Consider the following 21,470-nt stretch of genomic DNA (forward strand, 5'->3'; position numbering starts at 1 on the left):
AGGATACTCTCAAATTTGTTCATTCATTGTAAAAATGTTGCAAAAAATTGACATATGTGGAAGGTTTGGGCCTTTGACCCATTATCTTATTAATTTATTTTGGCCAAAATATGTATCAGGTAAGTGACTTTCATCAGTTTAAAATAATCCTAAAACTCATTTCACTGGATTAAAAATCGACCCAGCAGGCTTTAGCGATAGGTTTTCTCGTCGAGGCAGGCAAACAAATTTAGTTATGATGCTTTTATATTGTTAATTTGATGCTGTTAAAATCATGAGAATCGTGACTTGAGCAAAAATCGGGAAAATTTGAAGAAACTTTTTGTTCAGTCATATATTAATACAACAATACCATGACAAAGTAATTTAATAACGTACAAAATAAGTTTTAGGTTGTCACACTATTCATGAGCATTGACCATAAGAGTGCAATCAATAACTTCGCTTTGAGTCATTGGGTTAATCATTAGAAATATAAAGAACACTTTGTGCCATATCTCTGACGTGAAATTTTATAGCCTACCTGGATCTTCATCCCCCTCACTGCTTGATCCCCTTGGACGACCTTTGGGTTGATATTTCAATTGAACTTTCCTATTGATGCCAGAAAAATGGCCGTACCTGTTATAATGAGAAAAAACATACAAAAAACATGAATGACAAAATAAGAGTCGCAAAAAAAATACAAATATTGAAAGTTAGGGGTGAAGGAGGAATTGGGAAAGAAAAGATAAAAATTATGTTCAGCCATGGAGATTTGAATCTACATCTACACACCAGCAAAGATAATATATTGCTCCCGCTGGCCACTCTGCTTTCCTCGGTAGCAAAACAGACTCAATAATAAGCAGTAGCTGCAGCAAATCACCGTCACTTAGAGTCTTGCTTGGACCCTACTTGTATCCAGTTCTCTTTGATTTCTTATGGTGTTTGGAGGGTCCATTTGACAGAACAAAAATGCATCAACAAATATTGATGAATAGATTTTCATAAGCTATGCATTGGTGCCAAAATCATATGAATCGGTGGGAGTGTGACCCCCCCCCCCCCCCTCTCCCTGGTATCCTCTTAGGATAATAATTCCAACTCCTTTTTTTCCTTAAGCAATAAAACTAAGAAGATAGACGGAATGAAATTTTATGTTAATACTAATCAATCTTCATTATGTAGTTTTGGTTTTATTCAACGCAAAAGCAATGATGCATTCATGACACTTCACATCATTTTAAAATGTAGAAAACAGCCTGTTATGCTTCCTGTAAACAATTCTGCAGAAACTTCAGAAAAAACTGATTATCTTTTGGTCAGAAACTGAATGGTGAGCATGAAAATAAGAAACTTCTAGATAAAATTCCACCTGATGGGGGAGAGAGAAAGAGAGCCAAAAGAACTTACATCTCCAAAACACTTTTAAGTTGTTCTAATTTGCCTTGTTTTTCTTCGATTTCAGGATCTGCAGATCTTAGTTCAATTTCACATAGCAGGGCTCTTGTAATATCAAGAATCTCTTGCAGCTGTTTTGGTCGTTTTAACTTCACATGACCATCGCGGCGACCACCATATCTCTCAAATATTTCAAAGAATCTGAAATCATAAAAAAAAAAGTAGAAAGTCACGCTTTGAATTTTCACTTATGCTAAATTAACTTGTTCACATTTCTAAGAGCTCTTCTAATGACATACATTCAAACTACCTGGAGAGATGGGTAAAAAGTCACTTCCCCACAACTTTCCGTTATTTTTATGATTAGTACTAATAAGAATCCTTCAATAAACTACAGAAAAAAGTGGCACAAATTTTTCATCACAATTTTATCTAATCTTCCAGAATTCATTTTTAAGTTCCATTCAGATAAAATTTTCTTTTTCAAGCTGATTTGAGAAATTTCCAACTCATACACTATTTCTAATTGCAATTAAAAATTTTGATTTGACATAATTGCTGTTTAAGGCTCCTGCAGTCACCAAATTAGAAGAAACTTCTTCATATTTACTGAAAACAGGAGTGACCAAGCAGCCTGTTCTTTGAATTGCAGTTTGTTTTTTCCCCTTTAGAAAGCACTTTCATTTGCAAATTTTAATTCACATATTAACTAGATCTTAAACAGTTTTATGATCAACTTATTTTGAACACAGCAAAATGACCGCAAGCATCCACGGAACTTTTCTGTTTCAACACGTAACAATATACTTAAGTAAGAAATCTTACTTCACCGATTAAAGGAATAAAAAGGACATGCCTTTCAGCACATCCAACAGAAACAGAAAAGAAAAGAAAATTCTGAAATGATTTGGCTTCAGTGTTAATGGGACATCTATAGAGGTTTATCTTACTTCGGATGGCGAACTTCAACTTTCATCTTCTGTTTTGGTGTGCGATCACCATGTCGGATAACAGCAACAACACATCGCAATTCCATCCTGAAATTATAAAAACAAATGAAATATGTAGCTTAAAAAAAGAAAGAAGAGAGAAGAGCCAGTAATTTTCAGTTTACTTTTATTTTTGAGTCGCTGAACAAAGCGAAACTTATATTCACATTTCATTGCCTTTGCTCAACATCTCAATGGGCCTGTTGTAAACTTTTGCTAGATCAAAAATAAGAGTTGATGCTCATAGAAAGTGTCTCAAAAATAATGATGAGCGCATCAGCAAAGTCTGAAATGCACTCCTAACTTCACAATCTGCGTAATAAATTTGCGTTTGTTTGAGCTTCCCACTTCAAAAACGATACCACAGCACAAGTGAACATTTCGTCAGAGGAGTCATTCCATCCAACCCCTGCTCACAAGGATACTGCGCAATATTCAACCTAGCTGACGCCAATCCACCAAAACACATGTGACGGGACGATTATTCTAACCACCTGACAACAATCTGCGTATTTGCATTCACATTTTTCTCCCGTTGTTGGATATCTGCCTTGATTGACTTTGTGCTCTCCTCCATTTGCCCGCGGAAGCGTCTGCCATGTTGAGCAGGGATTGAATGGAAATCCTCTATTGAAATTTTCACCTGTGCTGTAGTATCCTTTTAGAAGCGGGAATTTAAAAAAAAAATGCACATTTTTTACGCAGATAGTGAAGTTAAGAGTGCATTTCAGAGTTTGCCAATGAACTCATCGTGATTTTTGAGACAGTATTTGTGAGGAACAACTCTTATTTTTGCTCTAGCAGAAGTTTGCAACAGGCCCATTGCTCTGTTCCATAGAGAAAAAAAAGTGGCCATCATTAATCTCCGAGAGCTGCTTTCCTTATACAGCTTACCACCCCCGGAAAATCAATGATCTATAATATCAATCTTTCTTTAGAAATTGATAAAAATTAGACTGGATAAAGATTTAAGGAATAGAAATGTAATTAAAATCATTCCTGAGTATGATATTAGATCAGAGTGGGAAATGATGACTGTGATGAAACGAGGTGCAAGTAAATTATTTTTAGTGTGATATCCTGAAGAAATTTCTGAACTTGATAAGCTTTTAAAATAACCTACCAAAATCATCAGAGTTTGGAAAAGGGATTGGCTGAAGATAAAAGTATACTTACATTTTACCAAAAGTTGTTGGCACAATTGGTGGGTCATCAAGTTGGAAAGGAACAGACCACGGAATGTGCAAGGTAGGAGCTAGCTCTCTTAAAATCATATTTCCTAGGATTTTGGCACAATCATCATAGTACTTGTTAGAATTTTTTACAAAACTAAAACCATTTACATCACAGACAAATGACTTTCCATTGGCTCTGAAATTATCAAAAAAAAAAAAAAAAAAATAGAGTTAACAATACAAAATTTACATACTTCTGGTGCATTCTTCTTCATTTTGAGGCCTAACAAAATGGCCGGTTTATTCATGGGGATGGCATGAACATAAACCCAAAACACCATATGACCTACTCCCAGTCAAGACATCACAAGCGCCAATTGTGCTTTGGCACTACATTACAAAACTCCTTATCAACTTTCCTGATATTTTACAGAAACAGTAATGAACAGAATCACTTGGCAATTTTACCTAATATCTCTTTTGTCATTAATATTCATCCTAGAAAGTTTCATGAAAGTATGCAAAAAGGTTTGGAGGAAAAAATTAAAACAATGTTGAGATATCTGGCAACATAACGTCCAAGTGTAAATAGTGCTTGAGGTAATTTGACCTGAAGTTGATAATTTTTTTTCTTCTAATTCTTATCCCTGTACTGCGTTGCTTTAAAGCGACAGCACTCCTTTGATTCGTAAATCATGGTCAATGCATAAACACTCTAAATTGAAAATTCATTGGAACGATTAGGAATAACACGATTCACTTCTACTTATGGCTTAAAAACAATGCCTTGCTGTTTGACAATACCGTGCTGCTTTCAGTTTAATAAATGAAATCAGACATTTTTTATGTACATTGCGCCCTTATTTTATTTTAACATACCTTAAAAGATCGAAACCGCAAACAGCTTGCTTAAAAGCCAGACAAACTTTTCTTGAGATCAGCTTTTCAACATTGCTCAAAATGACAGGATACCTTATTTCCTTCCCTTCACTATCCCTCTCAACTTTGCCATCTAGGGCTGGTGATTTCCTTGCTTCAGCATGAGCGTAATCCGGTCCAACTGTATAGACCTATAATAAAATAAAAAACAATTGAATTCTGCGTTTTACAGTGCTACTCTTGCTTTTGGGGGAGGGGGATGACCATGATTACCTATAAGTGACTAGTCACCGTAAATGAAGAAACAAGACAGATGAAATCTTGTTGACAACAATTACAATAAACTCGATTGAAGTAACAACTTATCTTTTTTTATAAAAAAATTTATTTGTATAATTCATGGGAAGTTGCTGTTGTGAAAGTGAATGTGTCGACTCTGAGCTGACATTGCCGTATTCAACAATTTTTCAAAGATAGCAATAATAAAGCGATGTGTATTTTACAGTTAACCGAGTGAATTGCCTTTAGTAGCAACTCGTAATATGATGTGTCCATCATACATATATCCAATTATACATTTGTTGATTGTCACTTCTTGCCTAAAAAGTTTCTGTTGAGGTAAATGCTTGGTGATTTTTTCATACCTTTACATCAGTCCCATCAGTTGGCATAAAATCCTCATAAATAAAAGATCCAGTTTTCCTCACTCTAGATTCTGGAGAGTATACGCTACTTCTGCTTCCAATCTGAAAAATTAAAAAAAATTGTTAATTCAACAGAATGATAATTACATAGAGAAGAGTGTCTTCGCAATTATTTCCTGAAGGGTACGTAAAATTTGATCTCAAGAAGCATTTCTCATGATAGAGAAACAAATCTTAGATCTGAAAAATTTCTTCCCCAATAGAGATACTGTAGATACTGAATAGAGAAATCTTGTATGTTTATTTTGGAATGCTCAGAATAACAGTTCATTGGATAAATTTGACTTTTGGTAGGCTTCCCTGAGGTTTTTTGTAAAGAGAAGACGATGGAGTTGAAATTCCTCAAGAGGTTTCCAGAGTTTCTCTTACCTTGCGGAAAAGTCTTTGACTACCACCACCAGCTGAAGTAGGATAGTAGATGTAAATATTGTGGTCCTCTGCTGAAACTGGCTTTTCTACAAACGGCTTGTTGAACACTACTCCGTTCACCTCAACATGATCTTCAGATTCCACTAATTCATGATCTGCAAATAGTTTGGAAAACAGCTATACACAAGGGCTGTTCAAAAAGAAACCGGACACAAGATGGTGAGATACCATCATCTGTTTACCTTAAGCAAGTCCGGTTTCTCTTTGAACAGCCCTTATAGATGATACACATGGTATTATATTGAACTGAGGCAAATACAGAGCTGCAATGCTTGATTTTACAGCTCCTAAAGAATATTACATAATAATAAGTCCGCCCTCTGGTTGCTATGTGGTTCAACCTCCAGAGAATGCTGTGCGTTCTTCTAATTTTTGGTGCAGTACACGATCAAAAACTAAAATTCAAAATGCAGCATTTCAAGCTTTTGTGCCCGATTTATATTTTTTGCCGCCCCGGGGCAAATAGAATTTTGCCATCCACATAATGGTTCTACTGGGAAAAATTACACACTAAGGTAACCTAGAATCAAAGCGGGTACTCGCAATTCCGTCTAACACAGAAAAGCGATTGACCAATAAAAAAATAGACTATCCACGGATTGCCGTATAAAAAAGCATTGGAGCTGGATGGTCCATTTTCTGGTTGGTCACCCCATTTGAAGCGTGTGAAAACATGTCCATAAGCGAAGTGATGGAGAGATTTTAGAGGTAGATTTCTCGAAAACTTACAGATATGATAATAACAATACTTTGAAAATCCAACGGTCAGATTACTAAAATGCTGATTAAATAAATAAGACTTTAAAAACCGAATAAAGTTCAAGGAAAAGCAGACTAACAGCAATGGCATCGCCCATTTAAACACGCGTAATTTTGAACAATCTGGACAAGCGGATAGTCCATTTTTGGCTATGCAAGCACCGATTAGCACGATAGCACCGAATAGAGCACCTTTGATTCTAGATTGGGTACCTCATTACTCATCAATGTGGGCTTAGGGGACCTCCCCCAGGAAATTTTCAAAAAATAATGTCCCTTTTGAACAAGTTAACCCTATAATTTGTCATATCCTTACTTGTGTAACTGTTACTGGAAACAAAGAAAATGAAGATAATAATAATAATAATGATGATTCTAAAAACAATTTTTCTAAGCTATCTACCCTATAAATCCAGGTTGTGTACTCAACTTATCTGTATCATCTCTCAAAATTTTCGGGAAATATAAACATGAAAATATTCAATAATGAATTCAGGTATTTCATTAAAAAGTCCTTTTCAAGAAAATTGCTTTTAACTGTTTTTCTTCAAATGATAATGGTGAACTTAAACTCAAAAAAAGAAAAGATGGAAAGCCTGAAAAATTGTGGAATCTTGTTTCCCTTGCCTTGGAACTTTTAGAAATACGAAAGAAGAGCATTATTTTGTTAACAATGAAACTAGTACCACCGGGAAAAGATTGTCCTTTTGAGTCTGGAGGACGAAATTTTGAGTAAATTAATACGTACGTTTAGGATCTGGTGAGTCCCTGTCCAGCACTGCGTATCGAGGGATCTCTATACCTTCATTCTCAAGCAACGAATACACTTTTCTTCTATCTTGTATATCAAATTGCATTGGTAGATTGTTGATTATAAAAGGATTTCTCAACTTTGAATACTGAATTGCTCTTTCTAGAGGGAAACCTTTTGAGTGAAATGAGATCAAGCAATCGCAAATGGGCCATTCTTCAATGGGACTCTAGAACAGAGATTGGAAACAATTGATTTTAAAATTAGAATGTCTGCACTCAACTCCTTCTAGATTCAGAATGGATACTGTAAAGCATCAGGTCATCAAAAATTACTCTGATTAAACTCACTGATTCACAGTAAATATTAAATTTTTAGAACTCGCCATTTAAAAAAAAATTTACATGATAAAATTTTAGAATGAGCTTAGATCTGAGTAAAATAAGACATAGTTGACATTATTGTATCTTCACAATACCACAGACATATTGCATAAATATATTTTGCTTTTACCCAAAATATTGAGGGGTGAAGAAATATTCAACTTACAGACTCAACAGTAAACTGACATGTAGCTCCAGACACAATTTTAATTGAATCGACGTATGTGAAAACGTCCGATGTCCAAGACAGTGTTTAAGAATTTGAGTGGACCATTTCGTTGTAACTTAAGGACACAAGATGGTTTAAGACGTTGGGAATGTAAAACAATTTTATAAATATTCCCCTAAGTGTAATTAAACGTTTACAAAAGAGATCGATCCTATTCATCAGTGTTGTGGGACAAAAGAGACCCACCGCAATTATGAGACCCTGTATTGGACAACGGGCGTTTTCGCATACGTCGATACAATTGGAAATTAAAGCAATGAACGAACAGCATGAAAATACAATATAATGAGAGTTACTTCAAATAGCCCACCTTAAGAATGACTTCCTCTTTAAATACGATTATTTTTATGAATTCAAATTCTTCTAGGCGAGTCAAAATCTCTTTCATTGGCTTTGATTGTGATTTTTTTGCCATCGCACAAATTCCAACCACCACTTGCTTTCCTTCATCTTCAGAAAAGTCTTCTTCTCCAGAATCCACTATGTTACCCTAAGAAACAAACAAAACAACAAAATTAAATTGATTTAAAATAAAAACAGAGCTTTTGACCATTGTTTTGAAGATGGTCCTTTCTGGGAACAGTCGTGTTGGCTGCAACATTCTTCGTAGTTTTTTCTTTGAAATATTCTTAAACCAATTTTTAATATCACATACGATGAAATGATGCATATTCGTGTGCATAAATACGCGGAAAAGAACAAAGCAACAACACTTGAAGGGTATCACCATTGCTATCATGATAAAAAATGATGGATACTTTTGACCTCATTTTTGTCTTTTGAATAGTACTTTTCAGAGGGAATGTACATTGAAAATTCACTGTGAAATTCTGAAAACAGTATAGTGGTGAGCTTACAAAACGACGTATCTTCGTTTGAATTGCCACAGATTTCATGTCTTATTTCAATTTTTAGAGGATGACTAATAAACTTCATTGTGAGTGCCAAATTTCCATTCCATTTCTCTTTTCAAGAATATTACCCTAAAATTTCATATATATGTATAAAGTTCATAAATTTTTCATTTTTCAGATTTCATCTGATATTTTCTTGGAAAAAAAGAAGGAGCAGGAATTGGGACACCTTACAATTGAGATATATGTTTCCTTAATTGCACCATTGAAGTATCTTCGTTTGCTACACAGCAAACTTCTCATCACACTTTAGTTCAATTAAAAGGCAAAGTGAACATATCCTTTTTTACTTTTTTTTTACTTTTAAAATACTCCTCAAGCTCATCTTAGTAGAAACTGTTCGGTGAAATTTTCAGCCAAGTAAGTTAATTTGTTTTCCTCAAAAAAGAGAGAAAAATATACGCAGAGGCTGTTCAACATCAGAGCGATAAAATACGCTTTCAGATTTAACCACGAGATTCCAGCAATGATCTATAATCCTATGATTGCAGCTTTTGGCGATGTTCATTGAAAAAAAAAAAGAAGAGATATGAAAAAGTCACAGCCTGCAGGACATCACCGCACTGCAATATGGCGAATTTTTACTTGACAATTCATTTTTCTTGACACAAAAATGATAGGAAGTTTTCTTTCAAAATTTTTGGTGAATGGTCTTTGGAATTGGTCAACAATTTTCTGACATTTTCAATATGAAACAAGCATTGTCTCTCCTAAAAAAGAAAAAAGTAAATTGTCATTTGAAGTTTTGCAACATTGCAGTGCAAATTGAGCCTCTCTGACTTTGACCCTTTCAAGTCACATTTCATTGCCATAATGACGAAACAAGACTTTAATCACCCATGAATCCTATAAACTCCTGTACGATGTTGAACTGAGACAATGAACGTGATGTTGTTTGATTAAAGTTTGAGATGAACCAAGTATTCATTTAGTTTTGTCTAGAATTAATTACACTGATTGTTAGTCAAAGAGAGAAAAACATCATTCAGTCTCAGTCTTTGTCACTACCATTAAAAATTCTCAGCGTATGATGTGCTTAAAGAATAAAAAAATGCCCTTCTAATCGTAGAGAAGAAGAATGGATAGAACAAACCGACAAAGACTTAAATGAAAATAATGAATTCTTATTTTAAGCATGAACTCATGCATCAGAATGATGGAATTAAAATTCTTGAGACATTTTCTTGAGGCTTCACAAGTTCGTTTATAAACAGAAAAAACAAACATAATCAATTTAGGAGACAATACAGCAAAGATGCTTAATTTCTAGTTTATGAGGTCTCTTATAGCTCAACATGCACCACTGAATTTAAAGCAAGATATGCCTGAGATGGATGATTAGAGTTTAAACTGTGTTTGAATTTTTCATGATACCAGCTGTAAAGTAGGTATTAAACATAATTCTAGTTTTATGAGGAATCGAGACACTTTTGAGAAAAGCAAGTAAAAAAAGAGAAAGATTCTATAAAAATCCTGAAAGATAATGTGATTGAATATTACTTTGATAAAAATGAAACAACATTGAAAACTTTGGGATGTTTTAAGTTCCGCAGGTATTGATAACTTTGGGCCATTGAATTAGTAATCTGCATTTTTTTTTTGACAGTATAAGTGATTACTAACATTCACTAGGTTCTGAGTAACATAAATCCAATTTTTTAATGTATCCAAAGGTAAAGTGGAAAATAAAGCTTTGGTTAATTTGAAAAAATTTTAAAGATAACTTTATTCAGCCGATGATAAAATAAGAGCAACTGTGAAAAGACTAGTTACATGTACAAAACATGAAAATATTTAGGGCCCAAGCTCACAGATACTAAGTAGGACCTCCCAATTTTTGCCCATTATGATTCTTAAAAATAGAAAATGATCCAAAGTTAAAAGAGGTATGCACAATTTTGAGAGTTAGATTAATTAGTCAATTCTTTTACCTTATAATATTTTTTACGCAAAAAATCTTTGAAAATTGGAAGGATAGGTAGACAGTTTCCGATTGAACTTATTTTTAAATTTGAGTAGAACGTAGAATAGAAGAGTAATAAACTGCACCATGTGGATTTTTGCTTCAAATGCCCTTCTACTTAATGAAAACATGGATAAAGAGGCATGCAAATAAAAACCCAGGCAAGCTCTGATGTGTTTATCTAAAACTGTACATGAACATGAGAAAAATCAATGCAAAAGCAATCAATAAAAACTGACGGAAAATTGATAGAGAAGTTTTAACAAAACCAATGGTACAATACCATCATTTGCCAGTATGGCTCAGCAATATTGTCGACGTCAAAAACGTACACATCAGGAAGCTCTGGGAGTTGAGATGAAGAAAACTCCATGATTTCATTGAACAAAGCCTAAATAGTCTGAAGGTGATAAAGGAGGCTGAAATAATTAAGAAAAAACTACAGAAAAGAAGTAAACAGAGAAAAGAATTTAATGGATGGAACGAAAAAGAGATGGATGAGAAGAAAATTGAAAAATGAAGGTCACTGAAAGATAAGAGAGAAGCTATGAGTCGCAAAATAGGGAAAATGTTCCTTCTGCGTAGTGGTTTCCTGAGTCAGCTAAAAAGCTTGAGTTAGAGTATCAGTTGACTTCCCTCAATTAAGAATATTATCATCGTCATTAAAGGTCAAAGGTCAAGTGTTAGTTAAGGGTCATCCATTTTAGGTCAAAAAAGTAGAAAAAATTGCACACTTTTTTTCTTTTATTAACTCCAGGTGAGCAAAAAAGAGCGGAAAAAACTGAAATTTTTAAGAAAAAAAAAATAATTTAATTGGTAAAATAATTCAATTTATCGATAATTTTGAGAATAACAATTTCTAGTTGCTCCTCAACATAGACTTCTGGTCTTCAAAATAAAACACTTCAGTATGTGGGTAAAAAATTAGTTTGATTAAGATACATAATCATATTCATTTAGCTTTAATGAAAAACCTGAGATATGTTACTCGGTCCGGGGGCAAATGCACTAGGCACTTTAAGTAATTTTGAACTGTATGTTTTCAAGCCGCATTTGGTTTATTTTAAATTGAAAGTTTTTTGACCCACTTAGGGTGATCTACTTTTACAAAGGATCTTTGATTACCAGCAGAAAATAATTAGTAAGAAGAAGAAGAAAAACTTCCTCTACTTTAAGTTACTTTAATATATTTTGTGAAGAAAAAATATAATAATAGTAATAAAAAAACAGACACACATAAATCAAACAAACATGTATTAAAGGAGTTCCAAATTAAACTAGGTACAAATAATTTTTTGAGGAACTTGGATATGAACAAAAGTAACGATGCTGCAAGAGATGGTCTCCAAATTAAAATTCAATAAAAGTTTTCAGACTGCTGAAAATGTTGCCCCTCTCTTGCTCCTCATTAAAGACCTTTTTCAATTTTTTCATTTTTCTTTCTGAATTCTATTTTGAATTAGTTTTCTGTGTAGTGATGGAGGTCAGGGAATTAGAAATTGAAGGAGTAGGTAATTGAGATGCAACAAAAATTATGCTTTTGGCTGCTTTTAGAAAAATTGTAGGATAGGTACGGAAAAAAAGAAAAAGAAAAAAAGGGGGAACTTATAAAATCTAGTCAAAGAATAATTATGATAATTTATCAAAAAGCTATGCTAAACTAAGATGCAAATCTGAATTACTGTATATATTCAACGCAACAAACAAAGCTGAAACATTAAAATATTTAAGTATATAATTTGGACTGAGGGAAACAGACAAGACCTTACCTAAATTTTGGATCTTCCCTGAGTCTCATGGCATTTATGGATCGAGTTTAGCGGCAAGGAATCAAAGATATTGCGATGCTGACAAGATTGTGAAAATTCTTCTATATTGCAAAAAAATTGAAAACTTGATTGGCTTCTAATTTCTGCCAAGAATACTAATACTTTAAGAGGAGAATCATTCTGTAAAGTTCAGTTTTTGGTTTGCTTTCAGTTATTGTTACAGCAAAGAAGACACTTTTCGCAGCATTGCAATATACTTCGTTCCTTCCTACTGAATTCAACCCATTTATACTTCAAACCTCCTCTTCTGATGAAGAATGCTGCGTAATTTTTTTTCTGTGAAACTTGATCCACATAATTCATCACAGTTCAAATTTTGGTGGCTCAAGTCAACCGCAAGTAAAATAAACAAGACTTTAAAATGGGTGAGATCAGCCAATCAATAAGTTTCAGCCATCAATAAGTTTTAACAGCGGCTTGAGCCAGCGGTGACTCCCTTCAGTCCACAAAATTTGGTGCAGAGGCTTCAGAAGGCTTTGACTGAGATTAGACTTCAGTTAACGATAGACTTTAGTGGTCTCTTCCTACAGATGTTACTCTTCTCAGCATTAACTCTTCAAAATTCATTCTCGGATCTGACAAATTATGACTACCTAACATGGAGGAAATTTTTTTAACTGACTGATAAAGGCGATTGAGGATGGAAGAAAAAAGAGGGATTTACAACGCGATAGTCAAGAGCATAGTAACCTACGGGTGTGAAGTTAGCCGATAAAACAGCGAACCCAGAAGGTTTTAGAGGTAACAGAGATGGGCTTCTGGCGTAGATCTGCTGGTATTTCTAGAAAAGATAGCATTAGAAATGAGACGGTACGGGAGATCATGGATGCAAAACAGACCATCGTGCATGACATTATGATGAAACAACTCATTTGGTATGGTCATGTTCAGAGACAGGTTGCCAAAGAAGGTCTTTGATTGGGTTCCTCCTGGGAGAAGGCGCCCAATGAGAGGTTAGATGAGGTTAGAGGAATGGGATTGAAGCAGAATGTTAAGGTGCTCAATACCCGAAGGGTTGTGGTTCGACAGGGGGCAATGAAGGCTGGGTGTCAGAGAGTGCCAGGGAGTGCTATAAAGTGACTTATATACATGGAAAAGTGAGGAAAAAGATAGCATTATTGTACTGCTTAGCATCACGTCTCTTATGAAAGCTTTATAAATTCACAAATACAAATAAAAAGGTTCTTTCAGTGATTGAAATGCACTCCAAAAAGTTGAAAAACGAAACACATGCTGTGTTATTGCATTTTGGATATTGGATAGTGAGAACCATAATGAAAAATTTTGGGGAAAAAATTATATCACCCTTCACAAAACTCTCATGAAGAAAATAAAAAACTGGTGGACGCTTATAGGCGCTCTTGCAAAATTTCTTCGTTGGCGTACAGATTCACCGGCAGATCTACCTTCATCATTTTACCGACAAAACTAAATGCACCAATCGAGATCATCGATCTTCTATTTTGCTCTAAAAGTCAGTTATGAAAGTAGACTGGAACTTCGATTTCGGGATTACAACCTTTGATAAAATGGATTCTCAGAGAGATTTCTCAAAGAATTTTAAAAGTTCAACCCTTGCAGTCATAGATTTTCATTTTTCTTTGATACTGCTGATAATGATGAATGTTGGCATTTGGGGCCAATTTAGATCATCTAAGACCCAATGTTAATTTTCCTAATTCCCATAAGACTCCATGTAAACGACTGTACATTATTATGTACCCGATGGCTGAGAGCATTAACAAGTTCACATTATAATTTTTGTTGACTTTGCTGTGAGTATGAACAGAGATCATCTATTTAATATTAAACTTGGTAGTCTATAAACTTCAACTGAATAGCTTTCCACCACCCACCGCTTGGATACAATTTCATATTCAATTTCTATACTCTTTTCTATCTTTTCTTCCCTTCCTCGCCTTCCTTCTCCTTCTTTGGTAAGGGCAATTGCCACCTCCTCCTAAATCTGAAACAAATAATGGCATTCTTCCAGAGAATGTAGCCAGGGTAAACTAACAAATCTGTCACTAGGTACAACAGCCATTGATGTGTGTTGGTTAAACAAGCACAATCTATAAGGGATCTAATACAGAAACAAAAACCAGCAATGAATTCTACGATTATATAGTGGTGATTCTAGTAATTTACAAGATTTTAAAACGCAAAACTACATGGAAAAAAATCATTCTAACAAATGAAAATACTTACTCTTGGTTTTAAAACCTTCAAATCCTGATCAGTAAAATAGTAAACATTCCAAGACTCTTTCTTGATATCTTGATAGCCAGTCTCTAGCTCTGTGTAGGACATTTCGTTGTATTTCCCTTTTCAGATCTGAAATGAGAGAAAGTCTCATAAATAATGTCATGAACAGACTATAATATAAGCTGATGGTGCATATTGACAGGTTAGCACGATACATTACTTCCTTAAAGCGTCAACACACTTCTCAAGAAATCAGCTATCCTCAGCTTAGTGTTGAGAGTAAATATTCGATTCAAGTTGCCCAATCTTCTGTCTCACTCTGAAAAAGTAGGAACACATTTGACATGGACTCGACAAGTGAAGTTCACATCAATGGCCAAAAAGCGAAACCATGTACTTCTGTTTATAACGTTGCAGACCTCCTGTCATACTTGACTTTTTCGTCAGAAAACCAGTCAATGTATTTTCTTCAAACCTCCTTGATTTTTCCTCTCTATTAGCATAATATTTAGTGTAAATTTCAAACTATAAAGTTGGTTTGTTTCTCTTCAAAAAAATAAAGTAGAGGCGGAAGTTTTGAAATACTGGAGAAGCAAAGATAGAGATGCATTGTTCTGAACTTCAGCAATATCATCTCTGATACAAAACAAACAAACAAAAAAAAAAACAAAAAAAAAACTACTTATTTGTAAGATCAGATGAATTTTAGATGCTCAGTCTAATTGACAGACACATTCAACTGATCAAGCACCATTTGGATTCTTCTATATTGAGTGCTGCTTGGAAAAACAAGTTCAGGTGGTACTTTTTCAATGGTCCATCTGAGAGGCTGGAGGCGGATTGTTTGGGACGACACCAAAGTATACACAACTAAAGCTGAGGATCTATCAAGGTGATGAAACATTACGGTTAATCAAGCAGAATAGATGATGCTGTACCTTATTTAAGTTTGAGTGGGTACAATGGGTATGATGTCGCGTTAAAGTGCAGAACTAGACAGTTCGGCTGTTATTTAGAGGTGACTCATGACAGCCTATTAAAATCTTTGAGCATAGGTTGCGTTTGAAACTCTAATGGTTCCGTGCTTAATTTATCTGATTATTTAAAAGGTGAAATACATAATATAATGATCTGACAAGGACAGCGACACCAGCTAGGCAAGGGCGTTCTCAAATTCTGCTTTGTAATATTTCTTGGATGAACTTACTGAAGAGAACTTACATCATTGAATTCAGGCAGTGTTTGCGGTTTCAATATTTGAATCAGAGACACTTAACAGTAAAATTTGTTTAAAGACCTAAGAATAAACTGTAATGTGACCACTTCCTCCTTTTGCTGATAAGAAACTCTTCGTCTTCGATTGATTTGTTTTATTGACGTATAATACTATCTAGACCGCGCATTGGGCCCGACTTTGGGCGGGGAAGGTAAGACAGCTAGGGGGGTAAAGACGCGCCTTCAGCTTAGTTGATACCGCCGGATATACGAGCTAAGTGTACCCGTATCAGGCAACGGCACTGGCAAGACTGGCATTTCCACGAATTCCACCATTGTCTCGCCGGTACACTTGCTGTGTGTTGCTGGGTTGCCTATCGTCTCGCTTGAATTTCGTAATGCGCGGTCTAGATTGTATTATACGTCAATGATTTGTTTTGACTTATGGTTCATTATCAAAAAGTTCATCAGTTCGATAGAGGGAATTTTGTAACTACCTCAAGTGTGGCATGAAAAATGTTAGGTTAGGTTCAGTGTTCAGTAATGTAAGTATCGTTCAAGTTTCAGGTAAGTAAAAAGCAAAAGTATCAACAAGATTGCTTAAATCTCCAATCGCCCTCCGTAATACTTGTGAATATTTTTCACTTCTTCTCTCTAAAGAAATCAAGATAAAGGAAGAAAATTTCTCAAATTCTGTACGCTAATTTTTGTGTGGAATAAAGTACCAGCAAACATCAGTCTATTGCCGAATGTAAGTATTATTTATCTTCAAACAATCCCAATCACTAGTTTCCTCCGCCACGCTGTTCTTGTGAAGTGTGAACGCTTAAGGAAGTAGACGAAGTTAACAAATAATCCTATAAATCTCATTTTTAATAAGTTTCCTATTGAAATTTTGGTTACATTCGGAATGCTGGTGCACCCTTCCGCTCTTCTCGACCTAATGATCCAGTAAGATGAAGCAAATCAATAAAAGAGATAATTAAGTCTTCTTAGGCACATTGTATTTTCTAACAGCCAAAAAATATCATCTTCAGAATGCGTTATAAGTTCAAGGTACTTACCGTCGGCTGCCCTAAATGATAAGAGTTTACCATTTTGACTATTATTAGAGAGGAATGGTCCTAGATAATGCACTTCCTATTATTTTATGAAACAGTGAAATTCACCAACTGAGTTTCATCCTTTAAGAACATCCTTTGAATTGATAGCATCTTTACCATTATTCCCAAAATATACGGCAAGGATGCATTTTCTCAAACTAGAACTCCTGGATTATTACCTGAAGATTAAGTAGAATCTATGATAGCTGAGTAAGTTTGTACACACTATCAGAGTGAGATGGAAAATGAGCCATCTTCAGTATAGCATTGAAAGTACATTCTAACTGGGAAATCTACCCTCTCCTTCATCAATTGCATAAACATATTTGGCATGAACCGTATCATACTCTCACAAGGGGCTAATCCAGCAGTCTAGATCGTTTTACATCAATAAACCGTCATTAACACCCTCTTTCCCTTAGATAGTCAGGCATATGACATCTTCTAATCTCTCCCTTTCACTCACTTCTACCTCCACGCTGCCGTCGTTTGAGAAGAATCCAATTAAAAACTTGTTTACGTTAAACTATTTTCTGTTTTTAGACTAGCACATTTGGCTCTCTGGAAAGTTAAAATTATCTCTTTTTTCTGCTGGAAAAGACAAACCTCAAGATTATGTAGCGTTAATTCCATGTGAAAGTGATTTTGGCTTATTTTGTGAGAACTTTGAATTTGAGCTATCGAAAGTAAATGGTTCACATCATTGAAAATAATAAATTCGAAGTGGTCTAGTCCTAAGTATGTGTTCTAAGAGAGAAGAAAGTGACGTTGTAATTTGACGATGAATTTTGAGCCTCAAACATGGCCTGTAAAAAAATTTTGTTGATTAGTTCTAAGACCTTGTTTCTAGAGCTGCTAACTTTCAAATTTCATGTCGAACATCAAGTATTTTACGATTTCTAGTGTTTATTTTATGCCAGATAATTCGCGAATCACTTCTACATTTATATTGACATCATTGACTGGATTTTCAGGTTTTCAGTTTGAAAGTTCCTTTTTTCATGAGAGGTCACGAAGCCTCAATAATGAAACCAGATCTATCCAACCGCTTGAATAATCTCTGATTGCTCATCATTCTGTATTTTTGCAGCTGTCGGAGTTGGAAAAATGCCAAAAGCAGCTCAGGTCAAAGGGAATGAGGCCTTCCATCGCATGAACTACCTGCAGCAATTAGCAAATTACATAGCTCCTTTGAACACCGAACTGGCTGCACAGTATTCGGAGCTCATGAAAGCCATCCGGCAACGCACTCTCACCCGGTGGGCCCCAGAGGTGAAACACAACTTTTGCAAAGGCTGCAACGCTGTTCTCATTCCTGGAGATACGCAACAGTTACGATTGCATAAAAAAAAAGGACAGCGTCTAGTAAGAACCTGTCTACGCTGCGGAACAATTCGACGAATGGGCACTAGAAAAGGCTATCGTGTTTGGGGAGATAAAGATGAAGCCAATGTCAGTACATAATGCTGCCTCTGAGTTCACTATTATATCACAGGAGAGCTTTTTCATTTCTCGAGAGGTGTTGGAGGCATGAAAAATGGTGGGAAGCTATTATTTCAAAGTTGATCAACATTTTAACTTAGAAGCACACTACCGAACAACTAAACTTGAGGTTGAAGTTCTGAAGGGTGGTGTTTTGGCAGATTTTATGGGTGGTGTTTTTCTTAGAAGATACTGAAGTGAATAAACTTCAAGACATCAATAAAATTTGCTGAGCTATCCATTTTCCTTTCAACGATCAGCAAAGAACGCAATGGAACAGTTCAGAAGTAAGTTTCAGCTGTCCATAGGATGTCACGCGAATAACAAAAGAATTTAAAGGGTGATTCTAGTGAACAAAATTAGACATTTTTACCCACTGACCATTACTTTGGAAATCAAACCCCTCTGAGGTACAGTGGTGCAAATAAGATGCTAGAAGAATTTTCATTGTCATGGAGTTTGGCTCTCCTCGGAAATTTTCCATATAGGTATATCAATAAAAATTGTCGGCAGAGTGTCAAAATTTCAGATGCTGCAAGTTGAGTTTTTGCCGAAATAAATATAGCAAAGATGACTGTCTTTCAGCTACGTATGAGTTTTCAAAAGAGGTGTATCAGAAATAGACAGCTGAGGCCCGTGTCAGCCTTGACTTGTTCAGCTTTTTACCAGACATTAACAATAAAATCAATTTTTCATCAAAATCACTCAGCCACTTGTATGTTTGTTCACTCATGAGCGACAAGAGGGTTTGCTTTTTTGTTGATTGTAAAAACTGTTTCTGTAACAGATTACTCCAAGTATGTGTTTTAACTAAAAATATAAAAAACTGATAGCTTAAATTTTTTATAACTTTGAAATTGTATGTTTCATAGTTGTACTAAAGTCATATAATCTTATTTTGATAGTTTAAGCTTGTAGACTGGCAAAAAATAAGAAGATCCGTCCGAACACCTAGCTATGCCCAACATCAATAAAGATATTGTCCTTCAAATAACACGGCGGTGTATAATGTTCTCCACCGAGGCGATTAGTTATAAGTACACATTTACACTGGTTGCTTTACTCAAAACACCGAAGAACCCGCAGCATGATTGACGCCATGATGATGTGTTTTTTGAAGGACAATATCTCAGTTAGTTATGGACAGTAAGGGAATTTGATGTTAGGGCAGATCTTATCATTCTTAGCTAATACATATAAGAATAATCTGAAATCATTAAGAAAAAATTTTGTGACCATCCCAACTGAATCATTGCCATATTTTTGGTCAGGACAAAGTGGGGGCTGAGAGAGGTTGAGTCAGAAGACCAGAATGGTCTCTTGTGTACCTAAGGATTATCTGACTTAGGAGTTGTTTGAATATGACATTCCATTAAGTGTGCCTTAACCATTAAGAACGGACTACATTGCTAAAGTGCCTCTGTCCCATGAAATCTTTTTTTCTGATGAGAGCAGAGACATATCATTAATGATTAAGTAGGGAAGATTAACTTCTCACTGATGATGGTATCAGTGAGAAAGAATTGTCTCGGATCTCTTTCAGACATTCATAATTAGGTACTGAACAGAATTTTTTAGTGCTTTCCTGTAGTGAGCTTGAAATATATGAAAAAATCTTCTTTTATGTCTTCTCAATTCACCAAGTTAAATGCCATAGAGACAAAAGCTCTCCTCGATAATTCTTGCCTCAGAATTTCCTTCGGCAAGCCTCAACCATTTAAATACTTCTGAAGAGATATCAATTTAAGTTCGAGGAGCATAAGTGGAGCCCGTGTTAAAAGAACTTGCTTTTATCAAAGTTCTGGATATAACGAAGTTTTCCTGAAAATCGTGAACTTCGTATTACCTTATTTTTCTAAAGGAAGAGACTGATTCAGTGATGAGTGTAACTTATCCTCTTCTATTCCCTTCATATTTTGTCTGAGTAAATTCATAGAATACCAATAAGAAGAATAACATGAGAGAAGGGTTTACTTACTTAAACCTTCATAAGTTAGTACGGAACAGAGCTGAGCGACTCCGACTTTTTGAATGGGAGATCAAGAAAGAATTGTACCTCCATCGATGCTACATTTTTGTGATGACATGCACCGGCAACTAATCATTCACTCACAAAATACTGACTAAAAAATGAGGAAAATTTTAACAATAGCTTGTTCACAACTATGACTCGTATTTATTACCTATTCATTGCGTTTAAATGTGACATGAATAAGCTGACATGGGTACCTGGTCAAGAGCTCAATAGTCGAGGCTTTGACTTCTGAAAAATTAACATCATTTTACTTAAAAAGATAATTTTTTAAAAAAAAGGTACCACTATTAGTTACCTGAACAAATTTACCAACAACAAAAATGTAGGATCGAAGAGAAGGATGTTAGTGATTTTAATGATGAGCTTTCATTTCGATTTTTCCTGGAGAATTGCAATTCCTGAGGTTTAAAATCTATTCTTTTGAAGAAAAGCAAAGAGAGTCTTCTTGACAAGCTGAGTCCAATTTTTTTCATTTTATGAGGAATTGAGTATAAAAGATTTGGGAGTGACAAATTCAACACTCAGCAACATCATAAAGAGACATTTCCTATTTCAATTTTTAGCGGATGATATGACTGTTGCTAAAATTCCTCCAACCATATTATTCAATCTAACTACTAGAGAGATCTTTGTGCTACGTGGCTCACTCATTGTCAGTTTCAATTAGAGGAAAATTACCCCAACATTAAAAACCTGCAAATTGTATATTGTCTATTATATAGACGATTATTTGTTTAATCCTCAAAGTGCAGATACTAAAATGTGGTTTTTATGCTAGTCTAAGACGAATCTTCGTGTGTTAATTCATCCGATTTTAGAGGCCGTTTAGTGCCGCCAAATTAAAAATATTACGTTCATCACTAACAGTGTTTTCATTGGAGCATTTGCCACTTACTAACATGTAACTCTCCTCATTCGTTTGAAGGCAGTTGTCATTGACCCATCATAAGAGGTAGGAAATGAGCGTAATTTTCATTAAGAAAAAAGATCTCCCATGTCAGAAAAAGGTGAGGAAACTTGTAAAGAATAGAAAATTTAAAAAA

At 35.0% G+C, this 21,470-nt stretch overlaps 2 protein-coding genes across 10 annotated transcripts in view; one reads left to right on the forward strand and one right to left on the reverse strand.

The window, feature by feature from the left end:
- The window catches only part of l(1)G0196 (inositol hexakisphosphate and diphosphoinositol-pentakisphosphate kinase), a 45,599-nt gene extending 29,627 nt beyond the window's left edge, over positions 1-15,972 (reverse strand). For 7 of the 9 annotated variants that reach the window (XM_019047463.2, XM_019047469.2, XM_019047459.2 and 4 more), the window contains exons 1-11: positions 15,814-15,972; positions 14,596-14,721; positions 7,992-8,171; positions 7,067-7,298; positions 5,500-5,654; positions 5,071-5,172; positions 4,427-4,617; positions 3,549-3,743; positions 2,334-2,420; positions 1,396-1,584; positions 524-621 (exon numbers count right to left, since the gene is read on the reverse strand). In XM_019047463.2, coding sequence (XP_018903008.2) covers positions 524-621; positions 1,396-1,584; positions 2,334-2,420; positions 3,549-3,743; positions 4,427-4,617; positions 5,071-5,172; positions 5,500-5,654; positions 7,067-7,298; positions 7,992-8,171; positions 14,596-14,697 — 1,531 coding nt within the window. In that variant the 5' untranslated portion in view covers positions 14,698-14,721; positions 15,814-15,972. Of the gene's footprint in view, positions 1-523; positions 622-1,395; positions 1,585-2,333; positions 2,421-3,548; positions 3,744-4,426; positions 4,618-5,070; positions 5,173-5,499; positions 5,655-7,066; positions 7,299-7,991; positions 8,172-10,841; positions 10,978-14,595; positions 14,722-15,813 lie in introns of those variants that run through there. The other 2 variants (XM_019047462.2, XM_019047461.2) reach the window with 2 other exon arrangements.
- A 344-nt stretch (positions 15,973-16,316) lies between these two features.
- Rpp21 (ribonuclease P protein subunit Rpp21) lies at positions 16,317-18,374 on the forward strand. The gene is made up of 2 exons (XM_072299069.1): positions 16,317-16,374; positions 18,001-18,374. The coding sequence occupies exons 1-2, from the start codon at positions 16,317-16,319 to the stop codon at positions 18,372-18,374; spliced, it is 432 nt and encodes a 143-aa protein (XP_072155170.1).
- The last annotated feature ends 3,096 nt before the right edge of the window (positions 18,375-21,470 follow it).

This window comes from Bemisia tabaci, chromosome 4 (genome assembly GCF_918797505.1).
Source record: "Bemisia tabaci chromosome 4, PGI_BMITA_v3".
NCBI lineage: Eukaryota > Metazoa > Arthropoda > Insecta > Hemiptera > Aleyrodidae > Bemisia > Bemisia tabaci.

Excerpts from the sequence above, each read along its gene's own strand:
- Rpp21 (XM_072299069.1), top strand. The coding sequence starts at position 16,317 with ATGAAAAATGTTAGGTTAGGTTCAGTGTTCAGTAATGTAAGTATCGTT. Across the intron at positions 16,375-18,000 it reads AAGTATCGTTCAAGTTTCAG|CTGTCGGAGTTGGAAAAATG; the intron begins GTAAGTAAAAAG and ends GTATTTTTGCAG.